This window comes from Trichomycterus rosablanca, chromosome 3, assembly GCF_030014385.1.
Source record: "Trichomycterus rosablanca isolate fTriRos1 chromosome 3, fTriRos1.hap1, whole genome shotgun sequence".
Classification (NCBI taxonomy): domain Eukaryota; kingdom Metazoa; phylum Chordata; class Actinopteri; order Siluriformes; family Trichomycteridae; genus Trichomycterus; species Trichomycterus rosablanca.
Genome location: NC_085990.1, coordinates 50354753 through 50382114, shown reverse-complemented (window position 1 = coordinate 50382114; position 27362 = coordinate 50354753). Strand labels below are relative to the sequence as shown.

The following is a 27362-nucleotide window of genomic DNA, read 5'->3' as shown; positions in this document are numbered from 1 at the left end:
TGTTTTGCTGATTGCATTAAAAAGTTGTTACGACGCTGGATAAATGCATCAGATGGTGATTGTAGAAAAGTGATGTTACTTGTTTTTGAATTTCTTAATAAATAGTTTAAAGAAGTGTGGAAACTTTTTGAAGAACTCTCATATTTTATACATTCAGGACAATTAAAGAGAATTTAGAAAACACTAAACCTGCTATATACTGTACCTACCTGGCAGGGGAGAGACCACAATCAAGAAGGTGGTTCAATTTGGCGAGGCTCAGCCATTGCACTCCGATTGTGCTGACCCCAGTGGGAATCTCGACTGCATATTTTCTGATAGTGGGGGACTGCATTTGTCCTCTCCCCTGATTGGACAGTGGTAGCTTAGTGGGTAGAGCTTTGGGCTATCATTTAAAAGGTTGAGAGTTCTATTTGTGTCCAGTGTTTCCAGATTATGCCCTAGACCCACAGCCCTCCTGGCCAAAATAAAGTGGTTACCTAAGTATGACGAAAAGAATAAATATTGCATAATGTTTATTTACGGATAAAAGTGCTTTAAAAAGGCAAACTCAAGGCTGGACGGCACAATCTAGGCAGCTCCAGCATTCTGGGCTGAGGTTGTTGCTCAGTATGGTGGATCGGCAAATCTTAAGTGCCATTAAATGCAAATACCTGAATGGTGACTGATCTATTGGAGAGGACAGGCTTCATGAACAGTGTGGGTTCCCACTTTGCACCTAGTGTTTCCAGTATATGTTCTGGATCCACAGCAACCCTGATTAAGATGAAGTTGTTGCTAAAGGTGAATCAATCATCATCACAGTTATTTTCATGTATTATGTCAACTAACCCCTCTCAGATATAGCCAGTCGTCTGTGTATAGACTCCTGGCTGATCGACAGCACCGCTGGGGATTCAAACCCTGGATCCCAGCCGTAGTGAGCTAGCATAATTTATCGCTGTGCCACATGAGCACCCAAGCTCAAGCTTGTTAAGTATTAAAACGCATACATAACTTTACAAATAAGGCAGTTGTACCCTAGTAGTTAAAGCACTGGACTAGTAATCAAAAGGTCGCTGGTTCAAGCCACACCACTGCCATGTTGCCACTGTTGGGCCCTTAAGTCTCAATTGCTTAGACTGTACACTGTCACAGTTCTGTAAGTCTCTTTGGATAAAAGCATCTGCTAAATGTCAAAAATGCAACTGCAAAGAAGTATTAAAGGGAGCACATTTCCTCAAAGGTCCAGGGTTTGGGGTTTAATCCTAGTCTCTGATTGGTGTTTGTGTAGAGTCTGGAACATCCTCATATATCTACACTGGTTTCTCTCAAGCCAGAAGGTGGACAGGTCACTATTTTGCCATTAGGAGTAGGTTAGTGTCAGTGGCGGTTCTAGACCATGTGAGGTGGGGGGGGCCAGAGGCTATGTTAGAGGGGCCAATTACTTTCTGCCCAAATGCGCTCATGCCTTTCTGAGATGCCACCTTGTTGGTGCCCATCTGTAGGGAGATAGCAGAGTTATCCAGAGGCTGTACGGCTACCTTCTGGTCAAAAATGTCCTTCCTGGTGCCTGGGGCAGACATGCCAGCCTAGAAGAAGAGGAAAATGACATTGTTGAAATAGATTAGCAACGTGTCAGTGGCGGTTCTAGACCATGTGAGGTGGGGGGGCCAGGCAGGGGCCGGAGGCTATGTTAGAGGGGCCAATTACTTTCTAACATTCCTCTTTCTATTCATTAAGAGGAAACAGTCCATATTCAATAGAATTCAACATTTTATTTATGCAGTTTTCAGTCTAAAAACCCCTTAAAACGGTCCGACTGGAAAGTGTGGGTTACTTTGGTGTGCAGCTTTGTCGCCGTGTGTTCGCAAGAGTGAGGTGACTCACTCATTAGGGGGGCCGTATGGCGGGGGGGCGGGAAAGCCGATTGTCACAGGGGCCGCCACTGGTTAGTGTGTGGAAGCTGTGGTAAACAGGGTGTATTTCTGTCTTGTATTAAAGTTCCAGACCAAGATAAAGCAGAGGTAAGAAACGAAGGAATAAATGACAGTAAAATAATAAGTCTTTTATAACATACAATTTATTAAAAAAAATGACCCATAACAAGAACAGTTTAAACGAGAAAATGGCAATAAATACACTGGAAGTAAAATTTAAAAGAACATTTCCAAGTTTATGGCACAATTAAAACTTTTTGGATAAAAGCAGGAATTTTCGGTCGTCCAGTCGAATAAAGGAGCTCCATATAAAAGCACCAACCTCTGGTATTTCAGAGCTTAACTTCCAGTGGTGGTAAATCACAAATGGAATGACTTAAAAAAAGCTTTTTGCTTCATATTTTGCTCGTTCTTACTTGAACACACCTTAAATATCGTTCTCAGTCTTTTTCAGTACGTAGTAGAGCAGAGCGAGGCCGCTGAACAATAATTCGTTCTGAGATGTAAGAAAAATCATTATTAAAAAGGTCACAGGGTATACAAAGTGGGTTCGTATTGAGAAAAAGGCTGCAGAGTGAAAGTCTAGAATATTTTCTTCACAGTTCTCCGTACTTCATAAAAATGCGGTTACTAGGAATGTTGTGAATTTGATGAAGCAGGTTTTAGGGATGGAACTAAAACCACAGTAAAATCCCGCTACATAAACGCAGTCGAGAATGGATAGAGCAGGGCCGGGGATAAGCACGATGCAACACCACCCTCCCTTCCACTTAGCCCTTGATAGAAAAGGAAGACTAGCCATGATAGCAAAAGACTTGCTCTGTTAATAATATATTGCTATAATTAATACTGCTTAGCCTAACAGCCCAGCTCTCCCTAGTAGTCGATGCCCTGGTCGTTGTAGTGGCCGCTGTATTCATCGTGGTAGCTGCCCTGGTACTCTTCCTCCTGGTACTCCGCCTGATAGTCACTGTCGCTGATCTCGGAGCCATTCGTGCCCGTGCCCTGGCTGCCGTTGGTGTGGTTGGCAGACTCTGTGGCCGGGGCACAGTACTTGGGGTCGTAGACCTGCCTGCCCAGCCCGTAGACGCTCATGCCTTTCTGAGATGCCACCTTGTTGGTGCCCATCTGTAGGGAGATAGTGGAGTTATCCAGAGGCTGTACGGCTACCTTCTGGTCAAAAATGTCCCTCCTGGTGCCTGGGGCAGACATGCCAGCCTAGAAGAAGAGGAAAATGACATTGTTGAAATAGATTAGCAACAGTTACACGACTTTAACAAAAATAGATGGTAGAGTGGAGCAACAAAGCAACACGGTGTCAAAATAAATGGACAAAATTTCAAGTTCTTTATTGATTTGGACACTTGAATAGCTTGGCTAATGATTTAAGACTACAATAATACAATAGCCTGGGCTAATTTTGTAATTACTCTTTAGCCCCATGTGAAAAATAATTGCCCCCTCATCTACTAAAACCACCAGTAAACCAAATTCAATTGACAATAAGGTGAAATTCCACCAGCCATCTGACCTGTTGAATCTAAACATCACTTAGTTAAAACCTGTCTGACACTGAAGCAAGCTAGAAGGTCTTAAAAAGCAGCACAAGATGCCACAATTCGAATACAAGTTCAACTCGAAATGATTTATGAAGTTACTGAGTCAAAATCCTGACTTGAATCCTTTTGAGATGCTGTAGCAAGACCTTAAACCCTCCACTGAAGCCAAAATAAAACAATTCTGTGAAGAAAAGTGGTCCAACATTCCTCCACAGTGAAGTAAAATGCTTATCACCAGTCATCACTAATGTTTGATTGCATTTCTTACTGCCAAAGGTGGCACAACCAATTATTATGCTTCAGGAGGCTATTACCTTTTCTCACAGTATAGGTATAGATATAGGTTTTGACTAAATCTTGACATTTAATAAACTAAATGATCATTTAAATGTTGCATTTTGTGTTTACTCGTGTTGTCTTTATCTTTTATTAAAATTAGTTGAAAGATCTAAAACACTAAACTGTGGCAAATGAACACAAATAAAAGAAATCGGGTGAGGGGTGAATACTTTCTCACAGTGCTGTAAGCATTTATGATTGGGATAGTCACACCATGATGAGACACCACCTTGTTTTGATGAAGGAAAATGTATTTATTTAATGATTTTAGAGAAAAATAATGGCACTGGACAACATGAAAGATTATTCAACTGCCTAAGAGCATCTATTATAAATAAGTGACTGTATTTTAATTTAAATAACAGACTTTTTTAAAGATAAATCTTGAGCTTGTTTAAAAAGAGGAATACCTGGCTGGCTCCTTTGTTAGTGCCCATCTGCAGGCTGATCGTGGTCTGATCATAAGGTTTGTCTGTCTGGGTCTTCGGGTCATAAAGATGCCTCCGAGTGCCATAAGCGGTCATACCAGCCTGGCTCGCACATTTGTTAGTTCCCATCTAGAGAAAACAAAAAGTTAATACATTAATAATGTGCATGTTTCTAGTACAACCCCAAATCAGAAAAAAGTTGGGACAGTATGGAAAATGCTAATAAAATAAAAACAGAGTTTCTTACATTTACTTTTATTTGATGTCAGACAGGATGAACCTGAGATATTTCATGTTTTATCTGCTCAACTTCATTTAATTTATTAATAAACATCCATTCCTGCATTTCAGACCTGCAACACATTCCAAAAAAAGTTGGGACGGGGGCAATTAAGTGCTAGTAATGAGGTGAAAAAACTTTAGCTTAAGCTTGCACCCTTGGCCTTTACACACTGAAATTCCTCCAGATTCCTTGAATAGTTTAATGATATTCTGCACTGTAGAGGGAGAAATATGCAAATCCCTTCCAATCTTTCTTTGAGGTTCATTGTTTTTAAACATTTCAATCATTTTCTCACACATTTGTTGATAAACTGGATCCTCTGATCATCTTTGCTCCTCAGAGACTCTCAGCCTTTCCTGGATGCTGCTTTTGTACCAAACCATGATTACAATCACCTGTTCACATCACCTGTTTAAAATCGCATCATTATTTAGTTTTTTCACCTCATTACTAGCCCTAAACAGCCCCATTCCAACTTTTTTTGGAATGTGTTGCAGGCCTGAAATGCAGGAATGGATGTTTATTAATAAATGAAATGAAGTTGAGCAGATTAAACATGAAATATCTCAGATTCATCCTGTCTGACATCAAATAAAAGTCAAAGTACATGTAGGAAACTGTGTTTTTTATTAGCATTTTCCATACTGTCCCAACTTTTTCTGATTTGGGGTTGTACATGCGTGTGCCAAAACAACATAACAGGGATCCGAAAAGCTCATATGGAAGAATTTTAATGGATTGATGGTGTCCAACCTGTAGTCCAATGACACACTGACCAGCCTTCATCTTCTCATCATTGAAATTCCTCTGCTGCTTATCGGCGTATTTTACTCCAATGTCAAATTTAGTGTCGAGTCCTTTAGTTTTTGCCTAGAAAACAATAAAACTGTGTTAGAAAGAATAACCACGTTACAAAGCGTTCGCTTGAATTGTTCGCTTAAGTGGACACATCATACCATACCAGATTGTGTTTCCTGTACATTAAAGAGGCTAAGAACATACCATGCCGGCCAGGGCGAGCAGTGTGGTCTGGACTTGAGTCATGTTTCCATTCTCAAAGAGGTCGTTGGCTTCAAATATGTCATTGGGCTTCAGGCCATAGTCTAAGATGGCCTTGATAAAATTCCCAAGGTTCTCTAGCTACAGAAACACAAGAAACAAAACAAAGAAAGATGTTACAGAGCGACTCTACAGGATGTAATGAGCAGATTAAACTCTGGGTGCGTCTGAAAACCTAGTGAGCTGCCTTGCTGCCTCTACTGCCTACCTGATCAGCTGCCTCAGTAGAGAGGATTCTAATAGGACATCTAACTCATAAGGCAGATTATTTAGACGCTCTACTTAGAGCAGCGCTTCCCAACCTTTCTTGCACCATGGACCGGTTTCATATAAGACATAATTTCACGGATCGGCGGGGACGGAAGGACTTGAAATAGAATAACTATACTGCTCACAAATGAGCTTTTATTGCTGCAACGAGACGCTGCTTCCACCTGGGGGTGATATAAGATGATAAACACCCGTGTGTTGAAATAAAAGCAGTGATGTAGCGATCTGTAACTATTTATTCTTTCTGTGCGGCCCGGTAATAAATGACCCACGGACCGGTACCGGTTCGCGGCCCTGTGGTTGGGGACCTCTGACTTAAAGGGTGATTACTAAAACTTAAAGTTTTAGCTTCTTAAGCTAACACAGTTAGCCTCAGACCATTCAAACCAATGGGCTGAGGTGGCACAACCCACAAGCATGCCAGCGAACGGTTAAACCGTCCCTGACGAGCCAGAATTTACAAATAAACGACACTTGTGCACCTTTATACACATTAAACATCAATGAGAATTTAGTTACATTTGAAAAGAACTCCGTTGGTTGCTCCGCATTTCATTTATCCGCCATATGTGTCATATTTTGTGGGAAAAGTCGTGCCGCACTGAATGCTGGGATTGCCTTCAGCGCTGAGGAAGCGTCGGACGCTCCCTCGTTATTTAGTCAGATCATCACTCAGAATTAAGGCGCCTTAGTAGGAGCATTTTAAGGGATCTAAGAATTTAGACACGCCCTCTTCTCGGGAGTGTAGGATGATGTAAAATGCGCCTATGCAGAGAGATCTCCAGGTTTTCAGACAGACCCTGTGAGTGAGTTGGCCTGAATAAATCCATTCCAATAGCAGAAGGTAAAAAACAGCGGTGGCAGTGAACCTACCTTATGCCAGTTGAGCTGTGACTGGTTGATCTTCTTTATAGAACCTGGCTGGAGCTTGTTAATTAATCTGAAGTAAAACAAGAACAAAGATTAGTGACAGATTAAATATGCATTTGAATATATATAAAATGTATTTATTTATCTGGGTTTTAACGCCATGTTTACATTTTCTGCATTTAGCAGACGCCTTAATCCAAAGCGACTTACAACGATCAGCCATAACATTAAAACCACCTCCTTGTTTCTACACTCACTGTCCATTTTATCAGCTCCACTTACCACATAGAGGCACTTTGTAGTTTTACAATTACTGACTGTAGTCCATCTGCTTTCACCCTGTTCTTCAATGATCAGGACCCCCACAGGACCACCACAGAGCAGGTATTATTTGGGTGGTGGATCATTCTCAGCACTGCAGTGACACTGACATGGTGGTGGTGTGTTAGTGTGTGTTGTGCTGGTATGAGTGGATCAGACACAGCAGCGCTGCTGGAGCTTTTAAATACCGTGTCCACTCACTGTCCACTCTATCAGACACTCCTACCTAGTCGGTCCACCTTGTAGATGTAAAGTCAGAAATGATCGCTCATCTATTGCTGCTGTTCGAGTCGGTCATCTTCTAGACCTTCATCAGTGGTCACAGGACGCTGCCCACAGGGCGCTGTTGGTTGGACTATTCTTAGTCCAGCAGTGACAGTGAGGTGTTTAAAAACTCCAGCAGCGCAGCTGTGTCTTATCCACTCATACCAGCACAACACACACTAACACACACTAACACACCACCACCATGTCAGTGTCACTGCAGAGCTGAGAATGATCCACCACCTGAATAATACCTGCTCTGTGGTGGTCCTGACCATTGAAAAACAGGGTGAAAGGGGGCTAACAAAGCATGTAGAGAAACAGATGGGCTACAGTCAGTAATTGTAGAACTACAAAGTGCTTCTATATGGTAAGTGGAGCTGATAAAATGGACAGTGAGTGTAGAAACAAGGAGGTGGTTTTAATGTTATGGCTGATCTGTGTATATTGTTGAGGCAATTGAGGGTTAAGGGCCTTGCTCAAGGGCACAACAGTGGCAGCCTGGCAGTGGTGGGGCTTGAACTGGCAATCTTCTGATTACTAGTCCAGTATCTTAACCACTAGGCTACAACTAGGGCTGTCGCGCTAACCGCAATTTTGAAATATCGTGGTATAGACCAGCCAACCGCAGGGCATGCCAAGCAACCGCATCACCGCGATATTCATGTTTTTTTCTTTCGTTGCAGGGTCCATCTTGTTTTATACTCTTACATTCGGGCGTTATAAATGTTAAATAAATTTATAATGAAAATGAGCTAGGAGCGACATTTTCCCACCAACTGTTTCCATCCGTTGCTGCTGAGTGTCAGGCTTTGTGTTTTAAAATGTAAATAATCGCAACATTAATTATAGGCAAGTTTATTAATGATTAAATTGAGTTCACACTCAATAAAATAATTGTAATTTAGACTATATTCAAACAGCCTCGGCGTACTAAAACACTTAATGACGGTTAATATGGCATTGCAGCCTGCAAATATTCTCTTGCTCGCTTGCTGGAATGATTTAAATGTATTTTTTCGTTGAATAATGTATTGAAACGAATAAATAACTTAAAATGTAGATAATAAAACGGATAGTTCCGGTCCTAAAATCTGATTGGCTGAGCCGCGTTCGAAGCCGTTGTAAAATCCCAGATAAACTCACACCTATGACCACCTCACATCATTCCATATTAATACGCCACTGAAAAGAGAAAGTTAATGTTATTTTCGCCCTCATGTTGCCTAGCAACACTGTTAATCGAACTATTTTGCGTCGCGGAAGAATGCTTTATTGTAAGTTTATACACAATAAATACATTTATGAATTAAACATTGTTGTATTTATTATATTTTATGTTGACCGCCGTTTTATTAAAGCAATAAGCCACTCGAGACCGTACGTTACTGTTATGATTTTAGCACGGGGAAAGAAGTTTTAGGCACTCCGCTTCGCGTCGTTCCAAAAACGTCATCCCCGTGCTAAAATCACAGTAACGTACGGCCTGTCGTGGCTTATTGCTTTAATATATTGTTATGTTAATTATATCTACTAAATAGATGGTTAATAGTGGTGCGATAACCAGGCTAGATTTCCTCTGCTGTGTAAAGTCGCATGCAGGTACAGTACACGTGTATTAGTGTAACGAGCACCATCAGAGAGAGTTTTAGTACCGAGGGGAACATCACTACCCCACTCAGATCCTCCCTCTAAACCACATCAGGTGAATGTGTTGGTTTTTCTAGCGCGCATGATAACGCAGGTTTAAGGTCTTTCAGCCTTTATTCTATTTTTATTTATACCATATTTTGATCAGATTAGTGCATTTAAAATATTTAGCCTAAACTCTTTTTTTTTTTTTTTTTAGTTTCACACTGTATATCTAGCCTAGAAGCTAAATTTAAACCTTTTTTTAATAGAGAAAAGACGTGCATCCCTGCTCTGTTCTGTATTTAACAATAAACACGCATTTGATTTTTCTTAAAGCTGTCTCATCTTTGTCATTATAAAGCAATAATATACCGAATCATAACCTAACAATAAAGCTTGTTTATATAGCTCTAAAATCCAGATAAATTAAGTAATTTTCAAAAACAAAGAAATTGCGATATCACCGCATACCGCGATATTGAGACAGTCTGAATATCGCAAGGGGAAATTCTTTCACCGCGACAGCCTTAGCTACAACTGCCATTAAATATTTGCAAAATAGATATTATGTTTCTGTCTATCTTTTTTATATATTTTTATATATAAATAAGATAATCGTATGTCCAACTACATGGAAAGCGCTGCAGCGTGACGCTTTAATTGATCAGTCAGACAGGCACGCTGACTCGGCGCTCCCAACATGCAGCACAATACTGGTAAATCAAACAGTGCTGACACGAGGTCAAAGCCGGCATGTCAGTTCTGCTCCAGTCCATAAGAAAAGTGATGAGAGAGCAATGAGATCCACACACACACACACACACACACACACACACACACACACACACACACACACACACACACACACACACACACGACAGAGACTTACTCGCACAGAACAACACCATCCTTCAGCCCCTTCTGAAAGTTATCTCCGATGGGCATGCCCGTCACCTCCTCGATCCAGAAGCGCAGCTCCTCCTCCTTTTGCGAGTCGTATTTCTGTGCAATCTGAATAACAGAAGGACAAAAACAGCACGTGTTAGCACGGCTTATCGTTTCGAGCACATTCACTGACCTTTTACATTTTGGTTATAAGCGGTGAGGGTGGGAGGAGGAGTAATCGGTCGTGTTTGAGAGACGCTTATAGTCCGGATTTAGCTCCATCTGATCTTCACCTGTTTGGACGCTCAAAGAAGCTTTAAGGGGAAGAAGATTTTCATGCAATGATGATGTGAAAGCAGCGCTGCATCAGTGGCTACACGCTCAACCAAAAACATTTTTTGCTGACAGCATTAAAAGTTGGCATCAGAAGGTGACGATGTAGAAAAGTGATGGAATTTGTTTTTAAAAAAAGTGCAGAAACTTTTTAAAGAACCCTCGTATATACACCGATCAGCCATAACATTAAAACCACCTCCTGGTTTCTACACTCACTGTCCATTTTATCAGCTCCACTTACCATATAGAAGCACTTTGTAGTTCTACAATTACTGACTGTACACCATCTGCTTTCACCCTGTTCTTCAATGGTCAGGACCCCTCACAGGACCACCACAGAGCAGGTATTATTTAAGTGGTGGATGATTCTCAGCACTGCAGTGACACTGACATGGTGGTGGTGTGTTAGTGTGTGTTGTGCTGGTATGAGTGGATCAGACACAGCAGCGCTGCTGGAGTTTTTAAAATACCGTGTCCACTCACTGTCCACTCTATTAGACACTCCTACCTAGTCGGTCCACCTTGTAGATGTAAAGTCAGAGACGATCGCTCATCTATTACTGCTGTTTGAGTCGGTCATCTTCTAGACCTTCATCAGTGGTCACAGGACGCTGCCCACGGGGTGCTGTTGGCTGGATATTTTTAGTTGGTGGACTATTCTCAGTCCAGCGGGGACATTGAGGTATTTAAAAACTCCAGCAGCGCTGCTGTGTCTGATCCACTCGTACCAGCACAATAATACCTGCTCTGTGGTGGTCCTGTGGGGGTCCTGACCATTGAAGAACAGGGTGAAAGCAGGGTAACAAAGCATGTAGAGAAGCAGATGGACTACAGTCAGTAATTGTAGAAATACAAAGTGCTTCTATATGGTAAGTGGAGCTGATAACATGGACAGTGAGTGTAGAAACAAGGAGGTGGTTTTAATGTTATTGCTGATCAGTGTATATCTTAAATATAAAGCAAAGGAGATTAATCTCCAGGTTTATCATGATCCAGCTTCCTAAAGCACAGCCACTGATCAGGAGCAGATGTAGCAGCTACACCGACGGCTTCCAAAAATATCACTAAATTATCAGAGCTTTTTCCACTGCAGGAAGTACCGGTACATTTGGTACCAGTAAACTAAAGTGGTGCTTCTTGTACCAAACACAATTAGCCTAAATGCCAGTCTGGGACTACGACATTAGCACCATTCGTTTCTAATTAGTTTTAGAACGTGTGACAGTACGAGCGCTTTGCCAATGTGCATTTTTACTTAAATAACACTGAAGACTCTCACTTACTCACTTTCTTAACTGCTTAACCAATCAGGGTGGCTGGGGGGTGCTGGAGCCTATCCCAGCTTTTCAATGGGCACAAGGCACACAGTAACACCCTGGACGGGGCGCCAGTCCATCACAGGGCAGACACACACACACCACACACACATTCACCTATAGGGCAATTCAGTGCCTCCAGTTAACCTGACTGCATGTTTTTGGACTGTGGGAGGAAACCGGAGCTCCCGGAGGAAACCCACACAGACACGGGGAGAACATGCAAACTCCACAGACCTTCTTGCTGTGAGGCGACAGTGCTAGCCACCGAGCCACCGTGTCGCCCCTGAAGGAGCTGAACTAAGCCCTATCAGCTCCTTTTAAGATATTCTAGATGTAACGATACACTCTACCCATGATGCTATGCGATTTAAGACACTGGGTTCATGATACGACTTTTTCCCTATTTTGTAAACAAAAAAAATGAAATGAAAGTTTAAAACAAATCCCACATTAAATAAATAAATAAATAAATAAAACTAATAAAGAAAGTATCCTCACATAAATACATTTGGCTGGAAAATTCCGAACTTGGCAACCCTGTAGTGCCGTCAACCAGGCGAGGTGAATAGCGCCAGCGCCCTCTGCTGTTTAAAGTGAATATCGATTCATTATACATGTAAACCCATTTGAATCGTTACACACGTGAATCGATTTTTAACTGTCTTGTGGTGCATCGTTACATCCCTAATGAATTCATTGGTAGATACTAAAGCTGTGTGTTCTGTAATATGCTGGACTAAACAGGCTTTTAGACACATTGAGAATCGTGCACTTCAGTAATAATGCTGGTCTTTTATTTGTGATCGTCACTGTAACTGGGCAGTTGGTAGAAAAATAACTACGACTAAACACCAAGCTGGTTCTTGTTTGCTTGGAGGGCCGTAAAAAGCTTAATTAAAAAAAAAGCACAACATTCAGCCATAGTTAGTGTCTTTGTGGTAGTCATAATTATACTGAAAGGTAACTGTTGGCTCCGGGAGTGAATTGGAGGATGGGAAGGTTCCGGGTGGAAGGCTTTTTTCTTGACCTTTATTTACTAAACAGCATCATATACCTGCATGCAGACAAACAACGTCACACCATCACCAAAAATCAGCAAGGCTTTGTGCTATGAACCCAAACACATTCACACAAGGCATCTAAACTACGTATAGAACACATGAATAGTTTCTAATGCTTTAATAAGCTGCATTGTTCTGTCTCCGTTATCAACCGCTTTATCTCAGTCAGGATTGAAGCAGGTCTGGTTTAACCAGAAAACACTGTAATCAAAACCCTGGACAGGGTGCCAATCCATCACGGGGCTTTGGATAACCCCCCGCAGACACAGCCATCGTGTCTGTGTAGATGCTGGCTAATAGAACCGAGATCTCTCAAATGTGAGATCTGAACCCGGAGAACAGAACAGTCCACTGGCCCAATAGTCCATCTGCCCTGTGATGGATTGGCATCCTGTCCGGGTGCGTTACCGCATTTACACCGGTGAATCCGGGGAGGCCGGCCCCGCCAAGACCACGACCTGGATGAAAAGGTGGTAAAACTCAGGAATAAAGTTTAACTTATTTTAGGGACAGTGGTAGCCTAGTGGGTAGAGCTTTGGGCTATCAACCGGAAGTTTGGTGGTTCAAATCCAGGCTCTGCTATGCAGCCACTGTTGGGCCCTTGAGCAAGGCCCTTCACCCTGTCTGCTCCAGGGGAGCCGTACGATGGCTGACCCTGCGCTCTGACCCCAACTTCCAAACAAGCTGGGAGATGCGAAGAAAGAATTTCATTGTACTGTACACCTGTATATGTATATATGACAAATAAAGGATATCTAATCCCATCTTATTTCTGTGATGCATCAAATTCAACCACTACAAACCACATTTCCTCTTTTTTATTTGTTCTGCATCCTTATGTAATACGTATAAAAGAGAAACAAGTGATTTACAAATGATTGGTGCAGGTTACAGGGATCCATTGCTTCCTTCTGAGCTTAATAGTGCCACTACTGGTTAAAAACTACAAAGACACCATGAAAAGCCAAGTAAAAAGTAGAGGAAACCAGTCCAGTATCAGAGTTAAGCAATACACACACTAAATTTCAATCAACCTGAATCTAAAGCCAGCATGAACATAAAAACCCAGGAACAGATGTGTATGTCTGGTTTGCTGTTTCAAGGACTGTTGAAATAGTCTGGGATACAACACTGACAGAGCTGTTCTGCCAATCGAGAACGATTTGAGAGAGAGCAGGAAGGCCTTTGTGGTACCAGATCCTGGAGAATAAAGCAAACTGAGCTGGACCTGTCCGTCTTACTCCCACAGCCAAAGCACGATGAGCAGAAGCCTTCTTTAAGTACAAAACCATCTCTCATTCACATTTACATTTTCGGCATTTAGCGGACGCTTTCATCCAAAGCGACTTACAGTTGTGACAGTATACAATCTAAGCAACTGAGGGTTAAGGGCCTTGCTCAAGGGCCCAACAGCTGCAACCTGGCAGAGGTGAGGCTTGAACCGGCAACCTTCTGATTACTAGTCCAGTACCTTAACCACTAGGCTACAACTGCCCTATCTCTCAGTCTCAAACCAGTCAAAGCAAGCACATCAAGATTTTGTTAGCTGGTAGTGTTTAAGTACACATCTGAACTAGGGATGTCCCAATCCGATCTCAAAGATCGGGATCGGGGCCGATCAAGGCATTTTTTAATTGATCGGAATCGGCTTTACTAAACCCGATCTTAATCCCGATCTTTTGTGTTACGTCAGCATGTCCGCTGTGTGGAAATAGTTCAAATTGAAAACTAAAACAAGTCCAGCAGTGAAGTGTAACGTCTGCAGTGTGAGCGTTTCACGAGGCGGTGGGAGCAGAGCTGCGTTCATGTGTGAGAGTGTGTGTGAGTCAAGGATCACTCCGGTTTACGAAACAACGTAGTGATGCACTCGTTTAATAAAGAAATAAATACACGGTATATTCACATATTGTCGGGAGCAGAACACTTTATTAACTTCTTCTGTTACGGTACCGAATAGCCGACAGTTGAGTCAAGCACGCTGTTTCATGTTCTATGGAAGGCCTAAAGGGTCAAAACACACTCACTTCGTGTACAAACGTCCATCAAACCACTGACACAATACAAGCACTTTAAGAACTGGCTTTCCTTCATAACAAAAGAGCCTTTACATTTCAGGTTTTACTGTAATGCTTTCAAGTAACTTTTTTTCTTATATTCAAGTTAAGCTGCTACACAGATTTCTGTTCATTTTTAGTGCATCACCGCATTAAACATTTTTTTTCTTTGAATGTAAAGTTTAAAGTAAAACTGTAATTATCTCACTCATTTTGATTGATTTTGTAAAAATACAAAAACATTAAGCCAATAGTTTGGATGCAGCATTTTTTCCTACAGCACTGCAGAGCTATTTAGTTGTTAAACATGTACATTGGATTAATTTGAATAACTGTAATGTACTTGAAGTGTGCACTGTGTGAACAGTATTATCTAGTTCTTATCTGGACAATATCTAGAAAATACAAGTATCGGTGTGAGACTCGGTATCGGATCAGGATCAAAATTAATAATCGGGATCGGTATCGGGAACAAAAAAACGTGATCGGACCATCCCTAATCTGAACTACAATGAATGGCACCAACTGAAAGGTGTGTGGGATTAAATAGTTATACATCTCTGAATTCTGTAAAATGGCATTTCTGTTTAGGCAAACTAGCCAAGTCATTCTGTCATTCTGCCACCTCAACCCCACCACCCATCTTCCGAAAACAAAGTGCATTATTTACCTACCAATATGCCGTAGTGTAGTGGTTATCACTAGGGATGTAACGATACACTCTACCCACGATGCGATACAATTCACGATACTGGGTTCACGATACGATTTTTCCCTGATTTTTTTTTTAAACAAAATTAAATTGAAGACAAATTATGACAAAGTTTCCTTTTATTATTTCTTTTTTTTAATAAAAAAATAAAACTGTATTTGTGATTATCTTTTATTTATCTAAATAATAAATGCCCTCTTATTTCTGAGGTAGGTACAAACTATGCCAAATAATGCTTATTGTGTAAAAAAACCCAAAAAAAACTTAAATTAAATTTATAACAAATCCAACATTATGAAAAATAAATAAATAATACAAATAAAGAAAGTATTCTCACATAAATACATTTGGCTGGAAAATTCCGAACCTGGCAACCCTGTAGTGTCGTCAACCAGGCGAGGTGAACAGCGCCAGCGCCCTCTGCTGTTTAAAGTGAATATCGTTTCATCGTAAATGAATAACCGATTCGAATCGTGACACGTGCATCGATTTCTAACTGTTTTGTGGTGCATCGTTACATCCCTAGTTATCACGTCTGCTTTACACGCAGAAAGTCCTGGGTTCAAGCCCCAGTGGAACCAATCATTTCAATAATTTCCCTCAGGATAAATAAAATATCTATCTATCTATCTATCTATCTATCTATCTATCTATCAATCTACAGTGCCTTGCAAAAGTATTCAGCCCCCTTGAATAATATTGCACGCCCCACTTTTCAGTTTTTTATTTCTAAAAAAAGTTTTAAATATCCAATAAATTTCGTTCCACTTCACGATTGTGTCCCGCTTGTTGTTGATTCTTCACAAAAAATTACAATTTCATATCTTTATGTTTAAAGCCTGAAATGTGGCAAAAGGTTGAAAAGTTCAAGGGGGCTGAATACTTTTGCAAGGCACTGTATCTATCTATCTATCTATCTATCTATCTATCTATCTATCTATCTATCTATCTATCTATCTATCTATCTCTATCTATCTATCTATCTATCTATCTCTATCTATCTATCTATCTATCTATCTATCTATCTATCTCTCATCAACAAAAAAAAAAAAAAGGTTGACCAGCCACATTGTGTGAATCTTACTGATTTATCGGAATGGTAAGTTTAGTTACTGATTTCCATCTGCTGGCTTTGCTAGTCGTTACTGTGCTTAAATTATAAGTAATATTAACACACAACTCACCTGCTAGTAAGTAAACATGAATAGAAATTTTGATTCAGATTTGTGAGTTGTAAGCAGGTACGGTCTCATTACTTAGAGACTTTTGTTTATCACAAACACTTGATTAGGTTAGCAGCAACGTTCAACAGGTCTGTTTTGGTCAACATCCTTATCTTCTCTCCTTATCTTTTCTGTTGATGATCTAAAGCAGTGGACTCAGCATTTAGGAAGATGCTTTTATCCAAAGCGACTTGCAATCGAGACTGTATACATTGCAAGAAATTGAGGGTTTGGGCTTAACTCTTTCGCTGCGATACGGACCGTTTTAGAAGTAGTTTCTACCCGACTGCCATCAGACTTCTGAACAGAACAAAATAACTCAAACCTGATGCATAATTTATCTAAGGGTAAATCATTTGTGCAAAATCCTAATATCTTAACATGCAATAACAGAATGAGCAATAATAATCATTATGTGTAGTCACTGAATTTTTCAGCATGTGCAATACTTAATAACTACTATGTGCAATTTTCGGAATGTGAATGTTATTATATCTAACTTTTGATGTACCTATTGTAATCCTACATATTTTTATATTTTTTTCATTACTATTTTATATATATATATATATATATATATATATATATATATATATATATATATATATACACACACTACAGTCAGTCCTCGGGTTACGGCGGACTCGACATACGGCGTTTCGTGGTTACGTCGCCATCTCCTATAAATTTATTAAGAAAGTCTTGTTCCGTCATTTCGATGTACGCCGTTTGAGACATAAAAACAAAGTTATATAGGTAGAAGATGGCGCTATCTCTATATCGCTATATGAGGAAGACGGCGTTGTTCATACTGTGTATGTGCTGCATGTGAGTGACGTAGATGCTTATGTAGGTGGATTCCGACTTACGGCGAAAATGGTGTTACGTCGCGTCCGTAGGAACGGATCTCCGACGTAGGTCGAAGACCTCCTGTACTATTTTAAATCTGCAGTGTTTTTAGCATGAACCCAATGCACGTAATTGTGTGTTTTTCTATACACCTTGGTGTACAGTGAAATGACAATAAAGTTAATCTTGAATCTCGCTCAAGGGCCCAACAGTGGCAACCTGCCAGATGTGTGGCTTGAACCAGCAACCTTCTGATTACTAGTCCTGTACATTTACCGCCGAGCTACTGTACTTGTTATGAGGTTAATCAGGCCTAGTAAAGAACAGGAAAACTCCAGGACGTTAAACTTAGATTTTAGCTTTTTAATTGTATTTTTATGACCTTCAACGTTCCCAGTTTTTTTCTATATTTATTTATGTATTTTCTCCCAATTTAGCGTAGTCAATCTGTCCTCCGCTGCTGGGGATCCCTGATTGCAGTCGAGGTGGGTATAATGCTGCTCACGCCTCCTCCGACCCACACGCAGCCCTTAGCAGAACCCTTTTTCACCTATGCACTCTGCACAGGCGCCTCTCTATCTGCCAATCAGGGTCCTTACACAACGTTTGAAGACCCCACCAACATAGCCCGGTCATCCCGCCCTAACAGAACCGTGTCTGCTGCAGGCACTGCCAATTATGCCCGCTAGATGGCACCCAGCCAACCGGTGACAACGCTGAGTTTCAAACCGAGGAGTTCAGAATCTCGGCGCTGGTGTGCTAGTACAATATCTCACTGAGCCACTTGGGCACAAGGATCCCAGTTCTAAAGATAGCGTTCTAAAACCCCTTTTTTTTTTGGGCAGTTGTAACCTAGCGGTTTAGGTACTGGACTAGTAAGCAAAAGGTTGCTGGTTCAAACTCCACCACTGCCAGGTTGCCACTGTTGGGCCCTTAACCCTAAATTGCTTGAACTGTATACTGTAATTCGCTTCAGATAAAAGTGTCCGGTAAATGCCAAAGAAAGTAAATGTATTATTATTTTATTATTAAATATTATTAAACTGCATTTCATTTCTGCAACACACTAAAATTGAGACAGGGTGAGAGAAGAATAAAAAAAAATCATAGAATAATCAAGTTAAACCACTTTGCACCATTTCACTATAAGCAGGTGGATTTGTAACAGTTGTATCATGATTGAGCCTTTGGTGGATCCATTTATTCCTAGTTTTTCTAAGCTGGGTTGGGTTGTGGCTTCCAATACTTTGTGCCAAACTTTGTGAGAGAATTGTAAGTCAGTTCAAAAACAAATGAATTTTTTATGTTATTATCTACTGTGCATAATATTGTAAAAGGATTCAGAAAATCAAGCAAATTTTAATCCATGCAGGGCAGGGCAATGTGGGTGACCTTTGCAAATTTTAGATACTGCAAGGGGGAAACTCTTGTACCCAATTCATATGGGTGTCTGTGTAACTGTATTGTGGCCTAAAATCTTTAGGTCTTTTTTAACTTCTCTCTTTTCAGTCTTTTTTCAGTCTTGGCGTGAGTGCGGTGAACTTCTAGCCCTTTACATAAGCTGGGCAGCTGGAATGTGTGACCAGTCACCAGGAAAAAAATGCTCTGTAGGACACCGTCACTCCCTCAGTGCAATCTGAGAACTGGTTAAAAGGTTCGTTTTTAACATAATGACAAACAAGAGGACAAACCTGACAAGGTCACATTTCTATATAATATAAACACAGTTTAGCTTATTTAAAATGAATTGGAAGAGAATGCAAGAGAAAGAGACGTCTCTCTACGGTAGAGAAAGATTAGAGGGCAGAGCTTTTCTGTTTCCAGCAGTCGTCCGCTGGGAAAACTGCCAGTGGTTATGAAAAACCAGTCGAGGGCTGTTTTTCTGGATGGAGTTTTTGAAGAGAAGTCTGGAAAACTGAAGCCCAGTTCAACAAGAGTCAAACCTTGGTTTAATTATCTTTAATCTGTTTCTGAAGACGGAGCAAAACATGCCAGACATATGTGCACAGACGGTCCTGTGGCCTTTTCATGAGCGTTATCAAGTATCAAACAAGGTCAATAAAATTAAACAAGGACAAGGAGCTTTCCTATGGTGAGGGATTTCAGATTTCTCTTACTTTTACTAGGGCTAACATGAACTTATACATCGTTGAAAGAAAATGTACTCCAAGGTCAACTTGGAAAAACACAGAGGTAATGTAATCTTAGTAGGGATGTAATGATGCACCACAATACAGTTAAAAATCGATTCACATGTGTAACGATTCAAATCGGTTTACATAAATAATGAATCGATATTCACTTGAAACAGCAGAGGGCGCTGGCGCTATTCACCTCGCCTGGTTGACGTCACTACACGGTTGCCTGGTTCTGAATTTTCCAGCCAAATTTATTTATGTGAGGATACTTTCTTTATTTGTATTATTCATATATTTATTTAATGTGGGATTTATTTCATTTCAGTTTTTTGTTTTTTTACACAAAAGCAGTTTGTACCTACATCAAAATAAAAGGAGAAACACCGCCATCTAGTGACGGGATGCGGTTACTTTGCGGGTCACAAAATCGGCATGCATTGTGGGAGATGCAGTTTATGTACGATTTTACAGTTTGTTTGTTTGTTTATTAGGATTTTAACGTCATGTTTTACACTTTGGTTACATCCATGACAGGAACGGTAGTTACTCATTACACAAGATTCATCAGTTCACGAGGTTATATCGAACACACTCATGGACAATTTAGTGTCTCCAATTCACCTCACTTGCATGTCTTTGGACTGTGGGAGGAAACCAGAGCGCCCGGAGGAAACCCACGCGAACACAGGGAGAACATGCAAACGCCACACAGAAAGGACCCGGACCTTCTCGCTGTGAGGCGACAGTGCTACCCACTTAGCCACCGCGCTGCCCCCGATTTTACAGTGTATTTTAAGACAATCATACCTCGCGGGCCACATAAAATGACGTGGCGCTGACGAGCCTGGAGTTTGAAACGTGTGTTTTATGGGAAGATAAGTATTATATTTCTGTCTGCTTATTTTATCTTGTCTTTATAATTTGGGCTACTTTATACTTTCCTTTTTATTTTGCTCAGTGTTGAATAACAGCAGGGGTACTTCTAAACCCCGGCTTAGGATGTGAAAGACAAAAACAGGACAAGAATGGCCTCAGGAAGCAGACTTTCCTGTCATCGTACCCAAATCGGCAATTCAGGATTAACGGCTATAGTCGTGCACATCTTGAACCAATCCAGAACATTTCGGCTGGTCAGCATACTTCACTAAACGCATCAGCCTGTCAGCCGGCTCTCCACTCTGTGTGAGGGTTGTGTCAACAAAGATTAGTTATGCCTACGTTCTCTCTGGAATGTAGCGTTGGGGAGGAATGGCAGTGAATAATCAGCTTAACCTGGTGTGGTTACACTAAAACCTACACGACTGCACCGTTCCAAAGTCCGGCGTATGTCCGGCATATGTGTTTCCCCTTTACTTATTCTGCTCTAAACCCTGTGCATGGACTCATTCAGATCTGTCTCTGTACCTGTACATTCTGTGAGAGATAGTCAAGGCCAAAAGCAGAACAAGGTGTTCCAATGCTTAAAACATCACAAATCTTACAATCCGCAAGCAAGCATGTGGGTACAAACTGTGCGCCCGCCACGTGTAGAACGCTATTAAGTCTGTTTGTACTTTACAAGAATCTGATGTTAATTATCGGAAGAACAAAGCAGCCCTTGAGGCACACAAACAATACAGAAATAATGGAATGACCAGACTAGGAAAGCAATTAATCACCAGCAAGTTAGTGTGTGTTGTGCTGGTATAAGTGGATCAGACACAGCAGCGCTGATGGAGTTTTTAAACACCTCACTGTCACTGCTGGACTGAGAATAGTCCACCGACCATAAATATCCAGCCAACAGCACCCCGTGGGCAGCGTCCTGTGACCACTGACGAAGGTCTAGAAGATGACCGACTCAAACAGCAGCAATAGATGAGCGATCGTCTCTGACTTTACATCTACAAGGTGGACCGACTAGGTAGGAGTGTCTAATAGAGTGGACAGTGAGTGGACACGGGGTTTAAAAACTTAAAGAACAGGGTGAAAGCAGGTTAAAAAAGTATGTAGAGAAACAGATGGGCTACAGTCAGTAATTGTAGAACTACAAAGTGCTTCTATATGGTAAGTGGAGCTGATAAAATGGACAGTGAGTGTAGAAACAAGGAGGTGGTTTTAATATTGTTTTTTTAATTATATTTTTAATTGTTCTAATTTTCTACACTTCTTACATTTGAAAACATTTCTATATTTTTTGTATAAATATATATTTTGACTACTTTGTAACTACTGTGGCATTTCACTGCCAGTTGTACTGTGTGTGACTCTGTATTTGATTTGAATAAGCAAACTTTATTCAACACCAGAGATAAAAGACCCCCTATAGCTACAGGCCTGAGTACTCGAGAATGAGGACAAACACTTTAACGTCACCTCTGTTTCAACCAATCAACGTGAACAATTGAACTAATCTGCTGGCTGTGGAAACAGACGTGTGTTGGCAGTAAGCCTGTAACGGCTGACCCCTGAGCATGTTATTTCATAAGCAAAGTGGGGTGAGGGTTCGTGAGTCTCCTGAAAACATCCTTTCCCATCATCCACACTTAGTCATCCGTGACAGGAATCGCTGTGGTAGAAATAGATCCAAATACCACATTTTTATAAGATCATCAGATTACACTTCTTTTCTAACTTTCAGCATTTTTAAAAACAAAACAAAAAGGCCTTTAGTGCAACAGATACCTCGACGAACAAGACCAACGAGTCTCTGCCACATTAAGAACGGCCTGAAACCAAACTCCTTCAGAGACGAATGCTTTTACTGTTGCTAAAACCAGGTGGTACCAAGTTACAGCCCATTTCCTTTAAAAGAGCAGATGTAGTCAAATTTAAAGATGTATTTCAATAAAAGCAGCACAGAGACCAAATTCTAATAATGGATTGTGTTCTTCACCACCAAAGTAAACTTTGTAGTAAGTAAAACACAGAAGTAATGTAATACTAGCACACACCTCCAAACCCTCAAAACATCCATTTTAAGCAGACAGGAAGAATAAAAAGAACAGTTTATAATAATAACTACCTGCCATTCAAACATAATAGTTAAAATTAATAGTTAAAAACAGCAGAGGGCGCTGGCGCTATTCACCTCGCCTGGTTGACGTCACTACAGGGTTGCCAGGTTTGGAATTTTCCAGCCAAATGTATCTATGTGAGGATACTTTCTTTATTTGTATTATTCATTTATTTATTTAATGTGGGATTTGTTTTTAAATTTCATTTAAGTTTCTTTTTACACAAAAAGCAAAAAGGGACATGTGCAGCATCGTTTTTTATTTCAATAAAAGCAGCACAGGGGCCAAATTCTAATGATGGCTCGTGTTCTTCACCACCAAAGTAAACTTGGAAAAACAGAGGTAATGTAATACTAGCACACACCTCTAAACCCTCAAATCAATTTAAAGCAGACATTAAGGATAAAAAGAACAGTTTATAATAATAACTACCTGCTATTCAAACATAATAGTTCAAAATTTGAATTTATTTATTTGGATTTTAATGCCATGTTTAACATATATGTGTCATTTTTAGGGATGTAACGATGCACCACAAGACAGTTAAAAATCTAATCGGTTTACATGTATGATGAATCGATATTCACTTTAAACAGCAGAGGGCGCTGGCGCTATTCACCTCGCCTGGTTGACGTCACTACAGGGTTGCCAGGTTCGGAATTTTCCAGCCAAATGTATTTATGTGAGGATACTTTCTTTATTTGTATTATTCATTTATTTATTTAAATGTGGGATTTGTTTTAAAATTTCTTTTCTACACAAAAAGGGAAAGGTGCAGCATTGTTTTTTATTTCAACAAAAGCAGCACAGGGGCCAAATTCTAATAATGGCTCGTGTTCTTCACCACCAAAGTTTCTAATAAAAAAAGGGCATGTTTTCTAGTGTTTCTGACTGAACAGTTACAAAGGAAATGTTAGACATGACCAAGTCCTATAAAGGGTTTCCTCTGGGTACTTTCAGTCTTCTTTAGGGTGCTCCAGTTTTCTTCTACCTTCTAAAAACATGCAGAAGGTGGACTGGGTGCTATAAATAAACTGAGTGAGTGAGTGAGTAAGTAAGTGTTATCTTAAATGCATTTCGTCACCAAACCAAAGACATCCGAGTTCATTCAACACTATTTTAAATCATGTGACCCATTACTGTGGGTTGATGAAATCAGCCCGCAGTGTATCCTGTTTGTGGTTTCGCATTCCTTCAACTTTATCAATGGAAGCCGTAATTTGGACTTTTCTAAAGGTCAAATCTCAGGAATGTGAGAAATTCATGGTTTAAAAAAAGCTCTTCCTTACAATTCAAACACAATACGGACCGAAGTAACGTAAGAAAACGCTCAACAAGTTAACATACAAAGCTAATGAATCACGCGACTACGAAATGCCACAGACTGCAGTAGGTTGCACATCTGCTCCCAGACCCCAGGGCTAACTCATGAGGTCATTTGTGAAGGAATTTCTAAGGCGCTTCCGCTCTCATTCATCACGCTGCTGTTTTAAGATCTTTCCTACCTGCTTTTTGTTTAGTGAATTGAGTCATCTGGGGTTTGCAATAGGCTGCATATTACACTGTACATAAAAGACTGTATAATAAACCTACACGTGTGTTTTGTACTAGCAAATTATAACTGTAAAACTAAATATTAGGCTTTGCAAAACTATGAATTAAAATAAATACTAGGCTTTTTTTTTTTTAATCTTTAGGGCTTTTTCAGTCTGATGATGTCCAACACCTAGTTATACGCTTGCACTGTATGTAATAAAGTCAATGTAAAGCTATAAAGTTTCAAGGCTTTTGTTGATGCCACCCACATGGGCACACAATTAAATACAATGGACCAAGATTTGCTTCTTATTCTTATTCCATTTAACCCACCATAAGAAAAGTAGTACATAGCTCAGGAAATAAAGCAGTTGCATTGCATCGAAGCTACTTTCTAACTTTCACATCATAAATTATTATTATTAAATGCAATCCCATACAGCATAAAGGCAACCAGAGCAATATATATATTTATATATTTACAGCAAGTCAATCCAATCGATCTTCATAATAAAGTCATAATAGTAGGTCAAGGTTTTGTGTACACTGTTTTTGTTTCTGCAATCACACTTTAGTGTTTGCAGGTCAACTCTATGAATCGTGGAGGCTTGGAGGACTGTGTGGAATACCGTTATCATACTTTTTTAACGACCTTTTCATATTAAGGTTTTAAAAACATGTCTAAGAGTAAATGGCTTTCATGGCTGAGGGGACTGGAGGTGTGCAGATGTCACCCACATGGGCACACAATTTAATACAATAAACCAAGATTTGCTTCTTATGCAGATTTCATTTAACCCACCATAAGAAAAGTGGTACATTTATTATGAAATAATGTAGCTGCATTAAAACAAAGCTACTTTCTAATTTTTACATCATGCACATGAATAAATTATTATTAGAAATGTAATCCAATCTAGCATACAAAGCGACAATGTATATTTGCAGCAAAATGTAATCTATTGTTTAAAAAATTTTTGTGTAGATTGTTTTTGTTTCTACAATCATATTTTACTGTTTGCAGGTCAACTTTATGTATAGTAGAAACTTGGAGGACTGTGCGGAATATCGTTATCTTACTTTTTAATGACCTTTTTCATATAAATCTGTTAAAAAGAGTAAAAAGCAAAACAAAAAAAATCCAGTTTCTGACATTGTTTTACTTTCTGCTTTCAAGTTTGAGGAGTTGAAATAAAGTAATTGTGAATGTTAAATTGTTAAAAGAAATAATCGATACTGATGTCCAGTACAGACTCATAGATAGATAGATAGATAGATAGATAGATAGATAGATAGATAGATAGATAGATAGATAGATAGATAGATAGATAGATAGATAAGATAGAGAGAGAGAGAGAGAGAGAGAGAGAGAGAGAGAGAGAGAGAGAGAGAGAGAGAGAGAGAGAGAGAGAGAGAGAGAGAGAGAGAGAGAGAGAGAGATAGATAGATAGATAGATAGATAGATAGATAGATAGATAGATAGATAGATAGATAAAGAAATAGATAGATAGATAGATAGATAAAGAAATAGATAGATAGATAAAGAAATAGAGATAGACAGACAGACAGACAGACAGACAGACAGACAGACAGACAGACAGACAGACAGATAGATAAAGAAATAGATAGATAGATAAAGAAATAGAGATAGATAGATAGACAGACAGACAGACAGACAGACAGACAGACAGATAAAGAAATAGATAGATAGATAAAGAAATAGATAGATAGATAGAGAAATAGATAGATAGATAGATAGATAGATAGATAGATAGATAGATAGATAGATAGATAAAGAAATAGATAGATAGATAAAGAAATAGATAGATAGATAGATAGATAGATAGATAGATAGATAGATAGATAGATAGATAAAGAAATAGATAGATAGATAGATAGATAGATAGATAGATAGATAGATAGATAGATAGATAGATAAAGAAATAGAGATAGATAGATAGATAGATAGATAGATAGATAGATAGATAGATAGATAGATAGAGAAATAGATAGATAGATAGATAGATAGATAGATAGATAGATAGATAGATAGATAGATAAAGAAATAGATAGATAGATAAAGAAATAGATAGATAGATAGATAGATAGATAGATAGATAGATAGATAGATAGATAGATAGATAAAGAAATAGATAGATAGATAGATAGATAGATAGATAGATAGATAGATAGATAGATAGATAGATAAAGAAATAGAGATAGATAGATAGATAGATAGATAGATAGATAGATAGATAGATAGATAAAGAAATATAGATAGATAGATAGATAAAGAAATAGATAGATAGATAGATAAAGAAATAGATAGATAGATAGATAGATAGATAGATAGATAGATAGATAGATAAAGAAATAGATAGATAGATAGATAGATAGATAGATAGATAAAGAAATAGATAGATAGATAGATAGATAGATAGATAGATAGATAGATAGATAGATAGATAAAGAAATAGATAGATAAAGAAATAGATAGATAGATAGATAGATAGATAGATAGGTAGGTAGATAGATAGATAGAGTAATAAGATGGGTAGATAGATAGATAGATAAAGAAAAAGACAGACAGATAGATAGACAAAGAAATAAATAGATAGATAGACTTTATTTATTCCGACGGAAATAATTAAAGATAATAATTTAATTCAAGAAGGTAATAAATGGATAATTCAAGACCAAAAGTGAGTAACTAGCCAAACCCCCAGCAAAGAATGCAGGCTTTAGGAGTATGATTATCACTACAGAAGTAAAAAAGAAAGAAAGAAACAGCACTAAATAGTGTAATGATTCCCACATTAATCCGAGCAGCATGTTTAAAGTTTGTAATGAGACTCATGAGACCCGCTTACCTTGTTTTTAACCTCTGCAGATAATCCGTATGCTGGTCCCTTGTTAAACTGAGCCATGCTTCTCTGCTTTAAAGTGTCCTTGTGTAAAAGTGATAAAGTAAATATATGATTTAATCTGATATCAGAGCTCAGTTGAGGTGATTTAGCGAGCAGCTGCAGTAATCAGCTCCTGAACTCCTGGATGTGAAGCTGGACGGCGGTAGCGGATCTGCTCCCAAACTTTTCTCTCCAAGGGGAAAACACGTGATCAAAGGTTTGGCCAATCACAGCGCTCAGATTTGCATACGAGACCCCGCCCACTCTCACATGCTATATGAAGCTCTTTTACCTTGTTTGTTTGTGTTAGAAGCGCGTTTACATTTAGTGGATAAACTGATTATAACTCTTTATTTTAGTGTCAAGGGCACCAGTCCACCCACTACACACTGGTTTAGGTACT

General features: G+C 39.5%; 1 protein-coding gene and 1 pseudogene across 1 annotated transcript; one reads left to right on the top strand and one right to left on the bottom strand.

Annotated features, from left to right (window-relative positions):
- Positions 1-201: 201 nt before the first annotated feature.
- Positions 202-349, top strand: LOC134311006 (U1 spliceosomal RNA; annotated as a pseudogene).
- Positions 350-2044: 1695 nt separating this feature from the next.
- Positions 2045-27107, bottom strand: cnn3a (calponin 3, acidic a). Its single transcript, XM_062992213.1, has 7 exons — positions 26924-27107; positions 9834-9955; positions 6731-6797; positions 5531-5668; positions 5282-5398; positions 4228-4374; positions 2045-3137 (listed from the first exon to the last, which is right to left on the bottom strand). Exons 1-7 carry the CDS (start codon positions 26978-26980, stop codon positions 2796-2798), a joined length of 990 nt encoding a protein of 329 aa, XP_062848283.1. The 5' UTR covers positions 26981-27107; the 3' UTR covers positions 2045-2795.
- Between the last annotated feature and the right edge of the window lie 255 nt (positions 27108-27362).

Coding starts and splice junctions, on each gene's coding strand:
- cnn3a (XM_062992213.1), bottom strand. CDS start 26,980: ATGGCTCAGTTTAACAAGGGACCAGCATACGGATTATCTGCAGAGGTT. Junction 5,669..6,730: donor CACAGCTCAACTGGCATAAG/GTAGGTTCACTG, acceptor GTGTTTCTGTAG/CTAGAGAACCTTGGGAATTT. Junction 4,375..5,281: donor AGTGTGTCATTGGACTACAG/GTTGGACACCAT, acceptor TGTTTTCTCTAG/ATGGGAACTAACAAATGTGC.